The 20,577-nt window shown below is 36.3% G+C and overlaps 1 protein-coding gene across 4 annotated transcripts; it reads right to left on the bottom strand.

Moving 5' to 3' along the window:
* Positions 1-25: 25 nt before the first annotated feature.
* Positions 26-18,701, bottom strand: LOC135137113 (solute carrier family 2, facilitated glucose transporter member 1-like). 4 transcript variants are annotated; one of them, XM_064066671.1, is made up of 8 exons: positions 17,728-17,976; positions 16,754-16,776; positions 16,526-16,606; positions 2,022-2,120; positions 1,222-1,974; positions 957-1,169; positions 703-906; positions 26-652 (listed from the first exon to the last, which is right to left on the bottom strand). In XM_064066671.1, the coding sequence occupies exons 2-8, from the start codon at positions 16,763-16,765 to the stop codon at positions 509-511; spliced, it is 1,506 nt and encodes a 501-aa protein (XP_063922741.1). In that variant the 5' UTR covers positions 16,766-16,776; positions 17,728-17,976; the 3' UTR covers positions 26-508. The 4 variants fall into 4 exon arrangements, with proteins under 4 accessions (XP_063922741.1, XP_063922740.1, XP_063922743.1 ...); XM_064066670.1 differs by lacking the exons at positions 16,526-16,606; positions 16,754-16,776; positions 17,728-17,976 and adding an exon at positions 18,376-18,701; XM_064066673.1 differs by lacking the exons at positions 16,526-16,606; positions 16,754-16,776; positions 17,728-17,976 and adding an exon at positions 8,632-9,181.
* Between the last annotated feature and the right edge of the window lie 1,876 nt (positions 18,702-20,577).

Genomic DNA, 20,577 nt, shown 5'->3' with positions numbered 1-20,577 from the left:
ACAGGGGGGATTGAGCAAAACGTCGAAAAACTTAAAATTTATTCACCTGAATTAAATGTATAAACAGATAATAAAATACAGCTAATCACTAAACTTACACGCATTTATTTGCAATATCATTATTGAATTTAACTAGTTCGGTCAGGGTCGTAAATTGCTTAAATAAATTGTACAAAATTTGTCTGTTAGAACCTGATGCACATCGAACACTTATGTTGCTTATTTTGTCACACGTATTTATATTAACTCAGTCCGAATAGTACAATTGCGTAATTAGTCACGAACTATCTCAACCTACCTAAATAAATAAATAAATTAAACCTACAGTCTATCAGAGAGCTTCGGCACAGATCCCTCTAACTACACAAAAATACTATTCATTTGAAGATCTGCTACAATAAATATTTACTACAAATGTGAATGTATTCAAAAATAATCCTCGCCCTACTCTACTGCAACTATCAGTCAGTATTTACACAATTCGAGTAAACATCGCCCAATACTGTACCTACTGATACGACTGTTGCCTAAACAGCGCCGAAATCTCTTCAATCGTTTTATTCTTGGTCTCGGGGACCTTCTTGTAGATGAAGAGGAAGAACAAGGCGTTAAGCGCCACGAAGATGATAAAGACGTACGGCCCGATCGCTTTCTACAACACATAAAATGAAGCTCGAGGTACCACCACACTCTAGTACTTACTATAATGGGCAGGAACGCCAAACCCACGAGGAAGTTCGCCGTCCAGTTGGTACAAACGGCCAAGGATGCAGCCGTGGGTCGCGCCGATTGGTTGAAAAGCTCGGCCACCAGGAACCACGGGATGGACCCAGGCCCGGAGGCGAACATGATGATGTAGATGAAGACGAGGACGATGCAGAGGTAACTCAAGTTGGGTTCGATTGACTAGAAAGTACCATTAGGAAAAACGGCGACAAGATTATAAAAGTACTTACAGTGAAGTTCATGGCAATTGTTAGTAGAAGCGTGTCGATGGCCATGCCGCCGAAACCCAGAAGAAGAAGCGTCTTCCGCCCGGCTTTTTCCACTAGAACTAACGACACGATGGTCATGAGGACGTTAATAGCACCCATACCCATCGTGGCGAAGGTTGCGCTGTCATCCTTGAGACCTGATTGTTGGAAAATGGACGTGGAGAAGAAGATGACCTACAAAGTTGGGTTAGTTTAACACGAACGGGTACTACTTTTGTGTACTTACAGCGTTAATGCCGCTTAGTTGTTGGGCTACCATGACGAACAAGCAAATGATGAGGGGGATTCGTAGTACCCGGTTCGTCAATAACTCTCTTACTGTTACTTTGGGCAACAACTTCACCGCGTCGTTCTCTGCTTTCATCTGCTCTAGCTCCTCGTGCACCTGTAAAGTCCCTCTCAACCAGCCTAGCGCTTTTTGCGCTTCCATTTCATTGCCTTTAGACGATAGAAGGTACTTAGGCGATTCGGGACAGAAGGGTAGTGTCAGGATTTGGAAAATCGCCGGTACTGCGGTTAGAGCGAACAACACGGGCCAGTGCTCAGGGGTACCCAGCGCGTACTTCAAGCCCAAAGCTTGCGCGACTAGGATGGAGATGGTGATGACTAGTTGGTACACGCTACCCACGGCACCGCGCAGGTTGATGGGTGAAATCTCGGCGAGGTACATGGGTGCCAGTCCGGCGTTCAGACCCGAGTTGACCCCGATGATGAGTCTAGCCAGGATGAAGAGCTCATGCGAAGCCGCTGCTTTCGCAGACCCGAAGAAAATAGCCGCTATGAAGACCAAGATGTTGTTGAGGAGCAAGCCGCCTTTGCGGCCGAAGCGATTAGCGATGAAGCCGGTGGAGACGCCGCCGATCATGCCGCCGACGCAGAAGATGGAGACGGCGAGGGCGTACACGATGGTCACTGAACCCTCCTCGGGGACTATCCCGGTGCGGTTGCCCATGACTTCGGAAATCCATGATAGCAGGACCTGGAAGATTCGGGTCACGATTGGGTTACCGGGTTGGGTTTAGTTACCTTTTCCGGGTTGTTGGTCACTCCTGTGTTGTACCCGTGCTGGAATGACGACCCCAACGCTGATGCGATGATGGCGAAAATCAATTTTCCGTTAAAACCCTGAAAGCGACAGTGATTTATAGGGATTTACGAGCGTGGTTAAATTTAGAGTTAGTCGTAAATAATGAACAAACTCGAGGAAAATTATCAGAGGAAAGCCACAGGATATCCCGTCGGAAATTCAAAAGGTTTCACGTTTCCTGGCGTCACACAAAGACGACACCCTCTCGATTTGTCGAATTATTAAAATCATAAGCGGTATTCGGTTTACGGTAGGCGCGTTTTCACTAGCTTCCGGTCTATTCGGTACTCACTTTTTTCAACGAGTGTTCTTGTTTTTTTCCGCTGTCGTCTATCCCGGTGCCGACGGACTGCAGGGTCATGTTCTCTCCTCCTTTACCCATCTCTCTCTTTCTTTATTTCTTTTTTAATCAGAACCACACTTGCTAACACGTGTCGCGGCAAAAGCAATTCGCCGTTTCGTGCAGCTGGATTTCATTCAGCTTTATTTATACGAGGAGAGAGGGTGTGAGTAAGATTTAGTCAACCATTGGTTGGATTTTGGGCACGTCCTTCGATTGATAACGATGGTGTTAAGTGATCGCATACACATTTCTTACTTGAAAAAAGCGCGACGGTCGAGATTTATCTTATTGATGGTCAAGTCCAAAGGCGAAAGAGCGCGGAATTCTCTCGTCTGGACCGAAAAATTGGTCTAAAGAGTTTAGACAGTACTTCCCTCGCTGTCGGAAACTTGACGACTGCATGCCTATTGTGTTTTTTTTCTCATTACATTTTTGTAGTGTGAATTTAAAAAAAAATTGCGATGACGTCATCAACATTTTTGCAAGGACACGTATATCAGTTGAGATAGATGTAGTGTAATACTAAGAATAAAATTATTGTATTCCCAAATTTTCGGGAAAATGAATTGGGTCGTTTTGAATATTTATTTGTTATAATCAATAAAATAACGAAACAATTTACTCACGTATACGGCGCCGGTGAGAGGCAACTGAAAATCGTTTATGTATAAACATTCTTAATTTAAGATGACAAGCGTAACAGCATACGTGAGAATTAAACAGAGAAACTGTAAACAAAACGACCATTGGTTTTATTGCTTCGATTTCCGCTTATTATATAAAACATTGGGTTTTATTTTAATTTTTAACGGTGGAATTCACAATTGGTTGATTACAAACATGTCTATTCCACATTCGCGGAACCTAGACAGCGCACAAAACAAATGCACGTCTGTAATGTTAAAGTCGATGTAAATAAGCGTGCTACCCTTATGTTTCAACCGAGTTTTTACTTTAAAAAATTTTGTGTCTACCGAATTGGGTTGGTCCAATGTAATACTAATAATAAGTGTTGCCTTTAATTTAATCAATAAAATAAATTGACTTCATTAATTTTTTTGAGCTACCTCTTAAGAAAATCTAAAAAATATGAATGGAATGATAAATCACATAATCTAATAAAATAAAAAAAAAAAAATCACAAGTACAAACTCATCATATTTTTTGCATTTTAGATAGGATTTATTCAGCAAAATTTAAGGGTGACGTCATAAATTTTTTTAGGAGGGATGAACAAATACATTTTGAACAAAAGTTTATCATGCTTATAATAACTTTAAAATATTGAGTTGTAAACTACATGTGTAGGACTATGTTATTTTATACAATTGAAAACCCATTTACTATGTACAATTTTGAAGTGACGTCATCGCATTAGTGGTGGGGATGATTAGACAAATTTTGGTTAGCGTTTTACCATCTACATGATATTCTTAATATAAGTACGAAATTTCACAACAATCGGTCGAGTACTTTCGGAAATTATCTGTCTAATAAAAATCCGGGACGGCAGACGGACAGACGGACGGACAGACGGAAATGGGAGACCTACTTCTTCGTCTTTTAGGGGTCATGAAAGATCGAGAAAACGTAAAAGTAGAGAGTCGGCCGACGGACTCGATTACAATACTTCCTTTGCTTACGCTCGGGAAGTAAAAACCAGATTGAAAAATCGAAAATTTGAAAAATCAAAAAATTGTAAAATCGGGGAACTGAAATAATGAGAAACTGCAAATTTTCAAGTGAAATGAACAATTAGGAAATTGAAAAATCCAACATAAAAAAAACCACGATAAACTAAAAAACCGAAAAATCGAGAAAATGAACAATAGATAAATTGAAAAACCGAAAAATCTAAATCAAAAAATGCCAAAACTTAAAATATCGATGAAAAATCCAGAAACTGAAAAATTCCCAAAACTGAAAAATTGACAAATCAAAAACTTGAAAAAGACAAGAAATTTAAAAACCGAAAAGTCCAAAAAATTTTCAAAATGGAAGAATGTAAAATCTAATAAATCGAAAAACTGGAACAAATAGCAATACCGAACAAGTAAAAAATTGAACCGAGATCAAAAAATCACAAAAATCGAAAAATTGGAAAATTGAAAAATTGGAAAACTGAAAAATCGACAAATCAAAAAATTGAAAAACCGAAAAATCGAATCATGAAAATAGCGTTAAACATATCGAGAAAATAAAAAATCGGAAAATCGAAAAATTTAAAAACGGAAAAAATTTTTAAAAATCGAAAGATTAAAAATGTAAAGTCGGAAAATCAGAATGTCCAAAAAATGTTAAAAATCGAATAACCGAGATATCAGAAATGAAACCAGAACATCGTAAAATCCAAAAACTGAAAAATTGGAAAATGTAAATTTTGAAAAATCGAAAAACTGGAACAAATAGAAATATCAACTGAAAAATCTAGAAATCGAAACATCAAAAAATCGAAAAATCGAAATCGAAAACTAAAAAATCGAGGATTTAAAAATCGGAAAATCCAAAAAATTTTAAAAATCGAAGAACCGAGATGTCAGGAAAAAAGATCGGAAAATCGAAAAATTAAAAAATGGAAAAGTCGGAAAACGGAAAACCGAAATCCAAAAATCAAAAATTTAAAAATCGAAAAATTGGAAATTGAAAAATGTAACAAAAAAAATCGATAAATCGAAAAATTGAAAAACCGAAAAATCGGGAAAATGTATAACGGAAAAATCGAAACATTGAAATATCGTTGAATATATCGTGAAAACAAAATATCGGAAAATCGAAAAATTTAAAAAACGAAAGATTAAAGATCGAAATATTAAAAATGTTAAAATCGGAAAATTTGAAAACCGAAAAATCTAAAACCGAGAGGTAGAAAAATCGGAAGGTCGAGAAAAAATTAAAAAATTGAAATAGCAAAAATTTGAAAAATTGAAAAATCGCAATATTGGAAAATCCTAAAACTACTTAAAATAAGGAAAAATTTCAAAATCGAAGAAAAATTGAAGAATCGAAAAATTGAAACATCGAGATAATCGAAAACGTAAAAAATCGAAGTCGAAAGATTGAAAATTTAAAAAATCGAAAAATTCAAAGATGAAAAACCTGAAAAATTCAAAAATTGAAGAAGTGAAAACTTAACGATCAAAAAATTGAGGAATCGGGAAGTCGGGAAATCGAAACTCCAACCACCAAAAAGAAAAACGCGATTAATCCAGAAATTGAGAAATCGAAGCATCGAAAAAATCGGAAATTTGAAAAATCGAAAAAGTAAAAATTCGAATCTGACTATTTAAAAATTGCAAAACTGAGACATCGATAAATTAATCGGTATTCGAAAAATCCAAGTCGAAAAATCGAACATTTAAAAGTTGGAAAATTGAGAAGTGAAAAACCTGGACAACTGAAAAATCGAGAAATCGTGACGTCTAGAAATCGAGAAATCGAAAAATTGAAAAATCGAAAAACTGAAGAATCGAATAATTGAAAAATCGAGATAGGTAACTGAAATATCAAAGATCCAAAAATTGAAAAATCGAAAAAATTAAAAAACGTGAAATCGAAAAATTAAAAAATCCTAAAACTAAAATGTCCAACAATTTAAAAATCGAAGAAAAATTGAAACGAAAAACTCAAAAATCGAGAAGTCGAAACCTCGAAAAATTGAAACTGGTTAACTGAGAAGTAGAAAAATTTGACAAATCGAAGTCGAAAAATAGAAAATTTAAAAAATCGAAACATGTTTAAAATAGATCATTTAAAAAAAAAGAAGACTGTGCAACCCTCTCTCCCCTACTATGTCAACAATAACAAAAGATGTTTCAGATGGTAATTTTTTGTAGAGAAACAAAGATTTCGCAATTAAGCTCCGCCCTCTTGGCTCACGACGAATAAAAAAATCATCGCAATCGAGATCGGGTGGGTGGGTGGGGCTTATACTTTGCCTTTTTTTTCTTAATATATGTAGTCTTCTCTTCACAACAACAAACTTAAAACATATTTAAAAGAGGAAATGGAATTTATTAATTTATGCAGGTACACTGCATAAACTAATAATAACCATATAATAATTTTCGATAGCAAAAGATACAAAATTGGTTCATAATTTTCTGTGAAATAATACTCAGGCAATTTAAAGAAATGTCCAAATAATAGCAAAAACATTAAACATCCAGATATATTTCTCGAGGTCGAAATCAACAAACAAACCCTTTTGGTAATTTTTTTTAATTTTCAGGAGAAGATCAAAAATTGAACTTTTGACAAGTTGTTTAGAAATTTTACAAATAATTCTGGGATGTAGACCTCGACGAACCGAATCGAAAAACATAGATTGTCGATGATCCCTGACCAAAATTTTCAGAATATTCGGTTTCAAGTACAAAAAAAAAAATGTCAAATTTCATTTTGATGATTCTCGAAAATTGGTAAGAATCTCCGAAAAAATGAAGAAGAAAAAATTCCTGGAAGTCAAAATCAACAACAATCTTTTTTTTTAATTTTCGAAAGCGTTCGGGAAAACGTAAAAAAATTAATACTGAAAAACTGAGCTTTCAACGAAGTTGCCTAAAAATCCGGCAAAAATTCCAAGTTAGTGGTCGACAAAGCCGTTCCACTATAGGAACTATATCAAAAATTAAGGATCAAAGGTTTATTTAATGTTATTTATTTTATTTATGACGGAAAAACACACTAGCGTCTAAGATATATTTGACATAAACAGAAAAAAAAAATGGAGTGCAAAAACCACAAATCTTTAACTAAAATTATAAACACTAGATATGAAAATAATAAGATCAAGGATTAATTAATTAAGTAAATAAAATAAACTAACAAGAACGTAAAAATTAAAAACAGGGATAATAAAACTTCAAAAGTTATTAGCAAATTGAGAAGAAATTTCAAAATTTTGTAAAAACATTTTTTTTGATCCAAATGGGTTTGATTTAAATTTATAAATTTTAGTTTTTATAAAATCTAGTTTCGTTTTAACTGCAAGATTTTCAATAGATTGTTAAACATAATTTGTTCCCTTTAGTCAAAATTAGATTATTCCTGAACATTTTTTGAACAACTACGATTTTCAAAATCTGAAAAATTTTCATTTTTGCATTTCACTTTTTTACTTTAAGGAAGTTTTGTTATCTATAGAGAAAAACACGCGTAACAAAAAAAAGTGAAAAAAGTATTAACCCAGCTTTACAACAGCATCATTCAGATAGCACTAATCTTAACAACCAGACAAAATTTATTGATCAACAATGAACAGTCAAATTTCTAGTAGCAACTTTTACTACCACTGGAGAACATTTTTAGTTCATCGGTCAAAATTTACATTCTTAAGGTTGTCCGGAATACTTGTTGCTACTTTAACAAATTTGTTATTTTGCTGTATGTATATATTTATAGAATTTTAAACTTTACAAATATCGATATCTTCTGCGTCATCTACTCTGATTATATGGCTCCTAGTTCGTGGGAACTTACTTAAGCAAACAAACGTAAACCGAAATCTCTTGTTTTACTTAAACACTGAATATTTATTTGTCGACGGACTACAAAGTCCATGAACTTGTGAAATTTCCAGATAAATGTAAATAAGATCAACTAAAGCCGTAAAAAGCGCTACGAATTATTGAAAAATGCACTCATCAAAACATATTCAGATGTGTTGTGCAGAAATGATGCCATCAGCCTTGAAAATGAGTAGTGATTTGCAACTAATGTAGTTGCACTTGGAAGGAAAATCACCGATTTTCGACGCACCAATTCTTCGAAGACGATCCCGGATTTCGTTGAAAGCGTGGGTTAAGAAACTGTACAACGAAATCGCGAAGTTCTTGACGAGGCGGTAGCCGAGTTACACCACACTCCTTGTAATGCATTTCAAAAATAAAACAAAATGTATGTATACATTCACTTTTATACCTTAGTTTTGTTTTTACTTGATATTTAAGTCGAAATTATACCCATAGAAAAAACAGTTAATATTAAAATATGTTAATCCATGTAAATTTCAAATAAATGAAAAGAAAAATTCGAAAAACCTTGAACTTTTTTCACGCACCCATTTCTATTCATGCACTAGCGCTTGTCATTAATATTGATCAGTTGTCCCATTTTTGAAAAAATTACATCACTCTCGCCAAATCGGGTACCTTTAACCACCACGTGTTGCAATTTTAGCACACCCATCACCCTCCTGTTCCACTAACCTTATTCTGTTCTTGTCCCATTTCAACAACTCCACTTTCTTCTCACACAAACCACGTTGTCATTCACTCCAGTAAAGAACTCGGACTAAAACGGGGTTCCAAGCGCAGGTATCGGCGTCATAACATGCTGGTCAACGTAGGTAGTAAAACTGGCCGTAAGGACGGGGTCAAAGCGGCGTTTGGTCGGAACGGAAGAGAGAATTGTGGGATGATGGTGGGATAAACAATAGTAATATGGTCTCTAGTGGAGTCCGTCGAGCACACTAATCGCTTAATTGATCAATTAGAGGCAATAGAGGCGGCGTGGGGTCCCAAGGGCCCATATGGTACGCACACTCGAAAGCGCGGATGAGCTCACGGACTGGAGTGGATTTGATAATTCCGCGAATGTGGAGATAGTGGGTAATTAGTGGCAGGAACTGGTCTAGGTGTGTGAAAGTAGACGAGAGTTGGAACAGGCGGAGGTGGGCATGACGGGGAATGGTAATCAGGTATTGAAGTTGACAGGAATAATAATGTGGGGCTCGGAAATTAATAAAGGTTAAGCGAACAGTTCGCGAATAAGTAAGGAAATCGCGCCGTTTCGTCCAGGTAAATGTTACTTAACGAGTTAGACTATGTCCTGGTGACGTTTGTTCGCACACAAGGCAAACATGTACCGGTGTTTAATTTAACAGAGAAATCATGTTCTGATTGATAAACACTTGAAATTGTTTGACTTTGTTTGGTAATGCAATAATAGGTATGATAAATGTGCCGCCTCTCACAAAAAATAAGTGTACTATGAGCGTCAAAAGTGTCCCTCATGCCATAATTTACCCAAAAATATAAGCGAAAATCCAGCATTATTTATTTAATTGCACAAATGTCACGTTATCAAAATAAATCAGGTACATATAAATAGAATAACCTTTGGACACTACTTCGGTTCCAACTTTTTTTTATCGCATGCTATCGTCTTTTAATTATTATATTTTTGTTAATCGTTTGAGTGTTAAAGATTCGCCACTCCTACAATTTACACCGAAAGAAATAATTATCTTTATGTTACAAAATATCAATTTAAATTAATTTGTTATTTATGTTATGGTTCTGTAATTTTGCACTTGATTTATTTTTAGCAGGATGAGGTTTAATCTCTTCGTTCCAAAGTCCAGAACTAGTATTTGCTACAGTGAATAATAATATTTTAAGAATGAAGTTCAGTTATTTGTTTTTATCCTAAAATACATATTATTGAAAACAATATTTCGTTAATTTGATTATTACTTAAGTGTGGAAAAATTCCACCATAATGCAAGACTCGTGATTATATTAGCATCATCTACTGATTTAGGTTATTACTAAAGCATGAAAGGTATGGGGAAATTTCCTATACCTTTTAGAGTATGAAAAAATAGGTCTTCCTTTTCTGTCGTCTGCTATGACGTCAAATCGCAGTTTTGCAAAGTAAGTCCGCCATTATTTTTTATCATGGATATCTAGATTTTTGTTATCGTAGGTATAGTAACCGTTAGCCAGAATGCATTCTTTATCCTGCTTAAAACTTGGTTACGTCATCATAAAATGTTATTACAAAACAAATCACTCGAAAAATACGCACATCATGTTCACGAGACTCTGAGATTCTTTCAAATTACTTCTAAAACAAGAAAAGTGTTCCTCGAGATTCTTTCAAACTACTTCAAAAACAGAACACAAGTGGTTTCCGAGTTTCTTTCAAACTATATCAGAAACAAAACACAAGGAGTCCCTGAGATTCTTAAATAGTACTTCAAAAACCAGGCAAGGAATCCCCGAGATTCTTTCAAACTACTTCAAAAACCAAACACAAAGGGTTCCCGAGATTCTTTCAAAACTACTTCAAGAACCAGACACAAGGGTCCCTGAAATTCTTTCAAACTACTTTAAAAACAAAACACAAAGGGTTCTCGAGATTCTTAAATATTAAAACAAGGCAAGGGATCCCCGAAATCCTTTAAAGCTACTTCAAAAACCAGACACAAGAGGTTCCAGAGACTCTTTAAAACTACTTCAAAAATCAGAAAGAAGAAATCCCCGAGATTCTTTCGAATTAATTACTTCAAAAACAGAACACGAGTCGTCCCCGAGATTCTTTCAAACTATGTACTTCAAAAACCGACTACAAAGGGTTCCCGAGATTCTTTCATACTACTTAAAAAACCAGACAGAAGGGGTCCCCGAGATTCTTTCAAAACTACTTCAAGAACCAGACACAAGGGTCCCTGAAATTCTTTCAAACTACTTTAAAAACAAAACACAAAGGGTTCTCGAGATTCTTAAATATTACTTCTAAAACAAGGCAAGGGATCCCCGAAATTCTTTAAAGCTACTTCAAAAACCAGACACAAGAAGTTCCAGAGACTCTTTAAAACTACTTCAAAAATCAGAAAGAAGAAGTCCCCGAGATTCTTTCGAACTAATTACTTCAAAAACAGAACACGAGGCGTCCCCGAGATTCTTTCAAACTATGTACTTCAAAAACCAACTACAAAGGGTTCCCGAAATTCTTTCATACTACTTAAAAAACCAGACAGAAGGGGTCCCAGAGATTCTTTCAAACTACTTCAAAAACCCCACACAAGTGGTTCCTGAGATTCTTTCCAACTATGTACTTGAAAAATTAGATAAAAGAAGCCTCGGAGATTTATTTAAACCACTTCAAAAAACAGATAAAAGGGGCTCCAAGATTCTTTCAAACTACTTCAAAAACCAAATAAAAGATGCTCCCGAGACTGTTTAAAACCACTTCAAAAACCAGTCACAAGAGATCCCCGAGATTCTTTCAAACTACTTCAAAAACTAGACAAACGGGGTCCCGGAAATTCTTTCAAACCACTTTAAGAAGCAGATAAAAGGGGCTTCGAGATTATTTCAAACTACTTCAAAAATCAAACACAAGGGGTACCCGAGATTCTTAAATATTACTTCAAAAACCAGGCAAGAGGTTCCCGACATTCTTTCGAACTACCTCAAAAACGAAACATAAGGAGCCCCGAGATTCGTTCAAAATACTTCAAAAACAAAACACAAGGGGTCCCTGAGATTCTTAAACATTACTTCAAAGATCAGGCAAGGGATCCCCGAGATTCCTTCAAACTACTTCAAAAACCAAACACAAAGGATCCCTGAGATTCTTTCAAGCTACTTCAAAAACTAGACAAAAGAGTTTCCCGAGACTCTTTAAAACTATTTCAAAAACCAGAAATAAGACGTCCCCGAGACTCTTTCGAAATACTGCAAAAACAGAACACAAGGAGTCCCCTAGATTCTTTCAAACTACTTTAAAAACCAACCACAATAAGTCCCCAAGATTCTTTTAAACCATTTCAAAGATCAGACACAAGAGGTCACTGAGATTCTTTCAAATTACTTCAAAAACCAGATAAAAGGGGTTCCGGAGATTCTTCCAAACTACTCCAAAAACCAAACAAAAGGGTTTCCCGAGATTCTTTGAAACTAGTTCAGAAACCAGATAGAAGAGGTTCCGGAGACTCTTTTAAACTACTTCAAAAACCAAACACAAGGATTCCCCGAGATTCTTAAATATTACTTCAAAAAGCAGGCAAGAGGTCCCCGACATTCTTTCGAACGCCTTTAAAAACGAAACAGAAGGAGTTCCCGTTCAAATTACTTCAAAAACAAAACACAAGGGGTTCCTGAGATTCTTAAATATTACTTCAAAAACCAGGCAAGGGATCCCCGAGATTCCTTCAAACTACTTCAAAAACCAAACACAAAGAGTCTCCGAGATTCTTTTAAAACTACTTCAAAAACTAGACACAAGGGGTCGCCGAGATTCTTTCAAAACTACTTCAAAACCAGACATACGTGGCCTCCGCGATTCTTTCAAACTACTTCAAAAACCAACCACAATGAGTCCCCAAGATTCTTTTAAACCATTTCAAAGAGCAGACACAAGAGGTCACTGAGATTCTTTCAAACTACTTCAAAAACCAGATAAAAGGGGTTCCGGAGATTCTTTCAAACTACTCCAAAAACCAAACACAAGGGTTTCCCGAGATTCTTTGAAACTAGATCAGAAACCAGATAGAAGAGGTTCCGGAGACTCTTTTAAACTACTTCAAAAACCAAACACAACGAGTCCCCGAGATTTTTAAATATTACTTCAAAAACCAGGCAAGAGGTCCCCGATATTATTTCGAACGACTTTAAAAACGAAACATAAGGAGTCACCGAGATTCGTTTAAATTACTTCAAAAACAAAACACAAAGTGTTCCTGAGATTCTTAAATATTACTTCAAAAACCAAACACAAAGGATCCCCTAGATTCTTTCAAGCTACTTCAAAAACTAGACAAAAGAGTTTCCCGAGACTCTTTAAAACTATTTCAAAAACCAGAAATAAGAGGTCCCCGACATTCTTTCAAACTACTTCACAAACCAACCACAATGGGTCCCCCAGATTCTTTTAAACTATTTCGAAAAGCAGACACAAAAGGTTCCTGAGATTCTTTCAAACTGATTCAAAAACCAGACATAAGTAGTTTTCGAGATTCTTTCAAAACTACTTCAAAAACTAGACAAAATAGGTCGTCGAGATTCTTTCAAACTACTTCAAAAACCAACCACAGTGCGTCCCCTAGATTCTTTTAAACTACTTCAAAAAGCAGACACCAGAGGTCCCCGAGATTCTTTCAAACTACTTCTAAAACCAGATACAAGAGGTTCGTGAGACTCTTTAAACCTACTTCTAGAACCAGATACAAGAGGTTTCCGAGACTCTTTAAACCTACTTCAAAAACCACACACAAAAGTTCCCCGAGATTCTTTCGAACTAATTCAAAAATAAAACATAAGAGTCCCTGAGATTCTTAAATATTACTTCAAAAACCAGCCAAGGGATCCCCGAGATTTTTTCAAACTATTTCAAAAACCAACCACAATGAGTCCCCAAGATTCTTTTAAACCATTTCAAAGAGCAGACACAAGAGGTTCCTCAGATTCTTTCAAACTATTTCAAAAAACAGACAGAAGTAGTTTCCGAGATTCTTTCAAAACTACTTTAAAAACTAGACACAAGGGGTCACCGAGATTCTTGCAAACTACTTCAAAAACCAACCACAATTGGTCTCCGAGATTCTTTCAAAGTTCTTCTAAAACCAGATACAATAGGTTCTTGAGACACTTTAAACCTACTTCAAAAACCGCCACTAGAGGTCCGTGAGATTCTTTTAAAGTACTTCAAAAAGTAGACACAAGGGGTCCTCGAGATTCCTTCAAACTACTTCAAAAACCAGGTAAAAGGGGTTTCGGAAATTCTTTCAAACTACATATTTCAAAAAGCAGATAAAAGGGGCTCCGAGATGTTCTTTCAAACAACTTCAAAAACCAAACACAAGGGGTCCCGAGATTGTTTCAAACTACTTCTAAAATCAGATACAAGAGGTTCCCGATACTCTTTAAACCTACTTCAAAAACCACACACAAGAGGTCCCCGAGATTCTTTCGAACTACTTCAAAAATAAAACATAAGAAGAGAGGCAATTCTGGATAAAACCTGTTAAATTTAAAGGGTGTCAGGTTGTAAATTTTCATAGTAACCAGTTAAATTCTGATTGGCTGTTTAGTTTTTAACAACCTTTAAATTTTAACATGTTTGATTCAGAATTGGCCCTAAGGAGTTCCTGAGATTCTTAAATATTACTTCAAAAACCAGGCAAGGGATCTCCGAGATTTTTTTAAGCCTTTTCAAAAACCAAACACAATGGGTCCCCGAGATTCATTTAAACTACTTCAAAAACCAAATACAAGGGATCCTCGAGATTATTTCAAGCTGCTTCAAAAACCAGACACAAGAGGTCCCCGAGATTCTTTCAACTTACTTCAAAACTTACGAACTACTTCAAAAACCGGATAAAAGGAGTCCCGGAGATTCTTTTAAACGACTTCAAAAACCAAACAGAAGGTTTCCCTGAGATTCTTTGAAACTACTTCAGAAACCAGATAGAAGAGGTTCTGGAGACTCTTTAAAACTACTTCAAAAACCAGACGCAAGAGGTCTCCGAGATTCTTTCGAACAACATCAAAAACAAAGGGCAAGAATTCCCTGAGATTCTTTCAAATTACTTTAAAAACCAACCACGATGGGTCCCCGAGATTGTTTCAAACTACTTCAAAAATAAGACATAAGATGTTTTCGAGATTCTTTCAAATAAATACTTCAAAAACAGGACAAAAAATCCTCGAGATTTTTTCAGATTAAAATGTTATACAATTTTGATTTTTTTCAAAAATCTGAATGTTTGAAGTAAAAACTCAATACGGATTCACAAACCACAAGTCAGGAGTATCGTATATTATAAAATAACGTGATCCCATTGTTGATGGGAATGATTAGAGAGATTTTAGTTAGCGTTTTACTATCGATAAAATATTCCATATAAACATACATATAAAATTGACAACAATCGATCTAGTAGTTTTGGAGATAATCTGTCTAATAATACAATGATATAGACGACAGACGGATGAAAATACGAGACCTACTGATTTGTACTCCAAAATATAGAAAATATGAAAGTAGCCATTGGACTAAATATAAAAATCAATTTTACTCCTTCAGATAATTTAATAGTCACTCGGTATTTCAGCTGTACATATTTTTAACAAATAAATAAAATAATAACTGGTTTTTGTGAACATTTTTATGATTTTTTGGTAGCATGACGGTCTCAGTGTCAGTTTTTTTGTGAAAAAAATTGTTTTCGATTTGGTGTCAAGATTCCAATAAATTCCACAGATTGCAAAAGTATGTTTTCGGAATAATGATATCTTCGATAAAATCACAATGATGTTTTTCGATTCATAATGTTATCAGTTGCAATCCAAATAAGAAATAACTGTCACCTCTGTGATCCAATTCGCTTGATAAGGATAAAACTGGTGGGTGTGTACCTGACGTAAAATCGTTATGAACCTCGAGTACTATTTACTTTGTTTAAATTACAAAAACAATCGTTTTGTCAAGGTCACCATATCTTCAACATCCTGCCACGTCAGCCGCGGCCACGAGCGTGCCCGAAATCGCCCTAGTTTCCCAAGCAACAAGTTAATTATTCCAGTGCCCCGGATTTTCCACCCAGGCAGATCAATTACCGTTGCAACATCTGCCGCAATAAAAATGTGGCCTTTATCAATCGCTGTTCCCCGAAGTGACGCAAAATAAATAAAACCTAAATCAATGATTGCAGGGACATTTGCCGCGATAACTGTGGCGAAAATGTAGCGGATCTGCGGTAGATAAGTAAGCCAGCCTAAAAATTGCGACTCTTGATACTTTAATCCCTCTGGGTTCAACCCGATTCCCTCGATTAAATTTGGTTTAAGAAAAAAATTGCCTTCGCACAAGTATCTAATTTCGGCGGTTAAACAAGAGGCCGTGAAATTGACACTCAAACAAACGTCAGTACACAGCAAACATGCGCCACAAAACCGGTTAATTTCAGTCCTTACACTGTTAAAATGGTGCTAACACGGCTATTGACTGTTCTGATTATGTAAATCGTCGGATCCTAGTGCCTAAGAATTCATCAAGCCGCATTTTCGATCTAATTGATGTTGATTTCGTCAATTGGTTCCTCGTGAATTGTGTCTTGTCGTTGATTTAAACAGTAAACAGATTTATCAACGTTGATCCCACGCAACTGGCTTATCCGGCTCTAGAAATTTATTTATAAATTTATCATAATAGACAAATGCTGGATAACATTGTCTAATTCCTCAAGCTGGCACATTGTTGCAGAGATAAGCGAAATTGTAAAAGTTTGGCGTTTGAGTTGGCTGCAAACTTTTGAAACTAGAACCTGCTCCAAACCCACTCATTCTCGACAATAATGCAAGTCATACCTACCGAATCTAGTTTCGACACGGCCGAAGCTGTCGTAGACGCCTGAGAATTCGTATTCTCGTCTTTGTTTTCCAGCTCCTTTTTCTAGTGCAGCATGTAACACACCGAATTTACATTTCGTAATTGGCAGCTTGTTTGCTTTAAGATTGTTTTTATCCAACATTACTTAACACCAATTTAAATAACTAGACCTCTTAAAACAAAACGCTACTTAAGTCGCTTTATGCTCACCTCTGGGTCCATTTTAGGCACGGCTGCGTAAAAGTAAAAAATTGTTATGAAATTCAACGCTTTACCTGCATGCGGGTCAACAAACGGAATCAAGCATGGTGAGAGTAGATGGAATGCGAAATGAGCTACTGGGCTAGACGGTTGCGGTTTTGCAAATAAATTAAAACTGAATAAAAAGCGTCATTGAAAGTGTGCTACAACGCGGTGATTAACCAAAATCGCAGCGAAAAGTTTTTTTTTTAATGGGTGAAGTAGAAGAATTTTGTACGTGACGTCACGGAGAAGCCTCAAGTGCGCGCCAATTTCAAATCTTGATTAATATAAACGATGAGTATATACCCTATTTTCCGAAAGAAAATTGTCTCCCATTTTTTATTTTCCTGTACAACTCGAACGTAGCAAACCGTTTTTGGTACTAAACGTGCCAAATAAAACAAACAAACGTGGATAAAAACAACTATTTATATTTACTTATCAGTTACCATTACAAGTGAGGAAAAATGTTTTTCTATGCACATAAATTACCTTTATTTGATAATTAATTAGTTCGTTATTAGCGCAAAATTCTTATAATTTAATTGTCAATAGAAGACAGGACAAATTTATTGCTTTACTGTTATCAAACTTATCAGAGAAAAAGTTCATTACATACTAAGCCATGTGTTTGTAAACAGCGACAAGAACAAAAAATTGCCTCCACGCAAACACCTGTGGCATGCACTTAACAATTTCAATCTTCACAACTCTTCAAAAAAGAGAAACCACCAATTACTAAATAAAAACCTAATTGAACAAAATGTGCACCGTGTGTTACAAATTCCAATCGCAACTTTCTAATTCCGTTCTATTTATACGAAATGCAACCTCGTATTTTTAGAACCACCAACTACCATACAAGTGTGCCTAAACAAAATCTACTCATCAACCAAACAAAAACCATCGATCTACAAACAAAACCATGCCTAACCACATACCCAAACCTGGCGCGACTTTCCTTTTCACCGAAAACCGTACGAATCGCACGTCACAAGGAAAACCTCTGATGCGAAATCGTGGAAAGCTCGACCTTAAGTTGCCCTCAACCGCGTGACGTCATCCGGTCACGTGTTATTGTTATTACGCAGAATGTGTTAATTGCGACCCAAATGCACCCGGAAATCCTGCATTTTTGTGTAAATGTGTTTCAATTCAAGCAAAAGTCAAGGCGACGGTGTTTTATTGCGCACGTATTGGTCTAAAACAGGTTAGGTTATTTATAAATCAATAAAGTAGGCTTGTCACCATGGCGCGCTGCGATTGGTCGAGATGGCGGGTGTGTCAGCCGCTGCCATTCGAAACTTTGGACAGTGATGAAATCTTGCGAAATTGCGTAATTCGATTTGTTTAGAGGCACCACGTGGTGTCGACGTCACGATTATCATTTAGGTGGCGACGATTAACTGGCTAATTAATTAGCGGAGGATTGATCAAGTGGCTTGGTAACCTTGAAAGTTACACAAGGGTGGAAAACTTGGGAACTGCGCAGTTGGGTTTGTTTGGGGCGAACACGTGCTGGTGACGTCACCGGGATTAATCCAGGCGGTGTTTTTCTCGATTGACGTTACGACGTTGCCTGGACTTACCGAATGCACGGGTCGCCGGGGGCTGGTGGTGAGGTTCTCCGACGAGTAGATGGGCACGTCCATGTCGCTCACGTTGGAGGAGATGCTCCCTTCGCGTCCCTCCCGTTTGGGGATCTGGAGGAGAGCCATGGCCTGCTGCTCCGCCACCGTGGGGCTCTTCAAGTAGTGGCTCTCCGCGACGAACCCGACGCCGTCGTCGTCGTCTCGGTCCATTTCCGGCACAGACACAGAGAACGAAACGCGCTTCGTCGGAAGAATTTTCAAAAATAGCCAAAATCCACTTGCTGTATTCGCGACAGGATGCGACTGAGTGACCCCTTCAAAGACGTTGAAGCGTCTCGACGCATCGAGATGGAAAGTATTTTTAACCTCGTGACGTCGATGCCACTATATTGGTCCTTTTCTTCTTGTCAATAGAAAACGTACAAGATTCTTTGGCTGGGGAGGCCGAGGCGAGAGCCGAGGTTGCGTAACGTCGGGGGTTGGATGGGCGCGCAGCGCCGATCGGGGGCTTTTAAGGGAAAAATTTGTTTACATTGTCGACGGCTCACGTGCTTTGGATGTACGTAAGTTGTGTGGGCTCGGGTTATATATTTTAAGCAGGCGCCAAATAATTATGCTCGGTAAACAATCAGTTTTGAAAAATGAGTGTTAAAAACGATACGGAGGTGCAGCCAAGTTACACAACGTCATTTGAAGTTTTCGGAGAGTATTTTTGAGCGCCAAGGTCTTGGCGATGATAGACAACGTGTAAAGTAGTCGGGTTTTATTGCTTTAATATAACTTTATCGGTTGTTGTGCAATTTGGCGATATCGGTTTAGTAAAATAGACACAAAGGTAAGTAACGGTAAGGCATCTCTTCACTCGTTGCTGTATTGCTGGTCCTCTAATCTGTGACAAGTCGCATTCGCGATTCGCTGCAACAGATGGCGCCACTATTGATTGTAAAACATAGATAAATAATACTACGTAAATAGAATGCAAACTCCCACTTGATTTTTGGTCTCAATAAACGCCCCCTGGTGCCTTGTGGCCGGTGCTAAAGCATGAACTACTAGATGCGTCATTGCTGCATATTTTATAATTAATATTTTATTTTTATTATCACTAATAATATCAAAAACACAAAGTAGAATAATATACAATTTATTAGTATTGTCTACGATTTTTTGACTTTAATTTTTTTTGGTACATTATACAAGCGTTTTGATATAATGCATTTTTATGTGTGGAAACTCTTGTATCGCGACCGCTTAAAATTAAATTCAAACCTTTTACAAACGTAAAAATTGTTAAATATATAATTTTATTACATATTTCACTTTCAATTAATTCCTTATGTTCACAATGAAACGAAAATTTGACATGATGAGATACTATAAACGAAATTTTGTTTTTGATGTTGTCGAAAAATGTACAATTGTTTAAAACGATTCTTGAAATATTATAAATTCTGTTAATGTTTTTTATAAAATCTAACTTACAATATTGCAATTTTCTGTTATTACAATTGTATTCTCTTATACGTATTAATTTGTAACATTGTTCGTCTTCCGAAAAATTGTTTAAAATTTGGGTTTTACAATATTCACACTTCAAATTTCTTAATGTTTTCGCAACCCAGCCAGACACATAACCAACAATACTTTTATGAAGATCTTTTTCTAAATTATATGGAGACAGTTTTGAAATGTACATATTCACGTTTAAAATTTCGTAACTCGTTTCATTTACTGAAGGTTGATTTATGTTTTTATCCACAAGTCTTTTAATATGAAATAAATCCGGTATGTTCGTTTTCTCACAGTTTGCGCCCACTGAATTTGAACTATAAAAATTGCGTAATAATAGAGATTTGAAACTTTCCTTAAATTGGGCTGCCGTTAGATTAGTTGCTCGATTTCTTTGACTTCTGATTTTGCCAAAATAGTTTTCAATAACATCTTGATTTAAACATCTAGGTAAAAAATATTTGCACCTGCCCTGTTCTACTAAAATTGTATGTAAATCCACAAAACCTTCTAACGTTGCAATCCAGTTTTTTATACACGGAGGTACTACCATTTTTCCGGCCTCATCGACGAAATACATACCTATCACCCAAAATTTTGATAGCTTCCTTCCAAAAATGTTTATGACCAGAAGATTTAAATACGCCCCCAGAAAATGGTTTTCCGCACCGTGATTGAAAAGTACTGCCA

Source organism: Zophobas morio, unplaced genomic scaffold (assembly GCF_036711695.1).
Source record: "Zophobas morio isolate AGI-343-1 ecotype UQ-CSIRO unplaced genomic scaffold, CSIRO_AGI_Zmor_V1 ptg000028l, whole genome shotgun sequence".
NCBI lineage: Eukaryota > Metazoa > Arthropoda > Insecta > Coleoptera > Tenebrionidae > Zophobas > Zophobas morio.
The sequence above is the reverse complement of the archived record's forward strand: the minus strand, read 5'-3'. Positions and strand labels throughout refer to the sequence as shown.

Bases quoted from the DNA above. Each gene is read 5' to 3' on its own strand.
- LOC135137113 (XM_064066670.1), bottom strand. From the start codon at position 18,588: ATGGACCGAGACGACGACGACGGCGTCGGGTTCGTCGCGGAGAGCCAC. The intron at 907-956 runs GTAAGTACTTTT...GGTACTTTCTAG, and splicing joins CAATTGCCATGAACTTCACT to TCAATCGAACCCAACTTGAG. The intron at 653-702 runs GTAAGTACTAGA...TATGTGTTGTAG, and splicing joins TGGCGTTCCTGCCCATTATA to AAAGCGATCGGGCCGTACGT.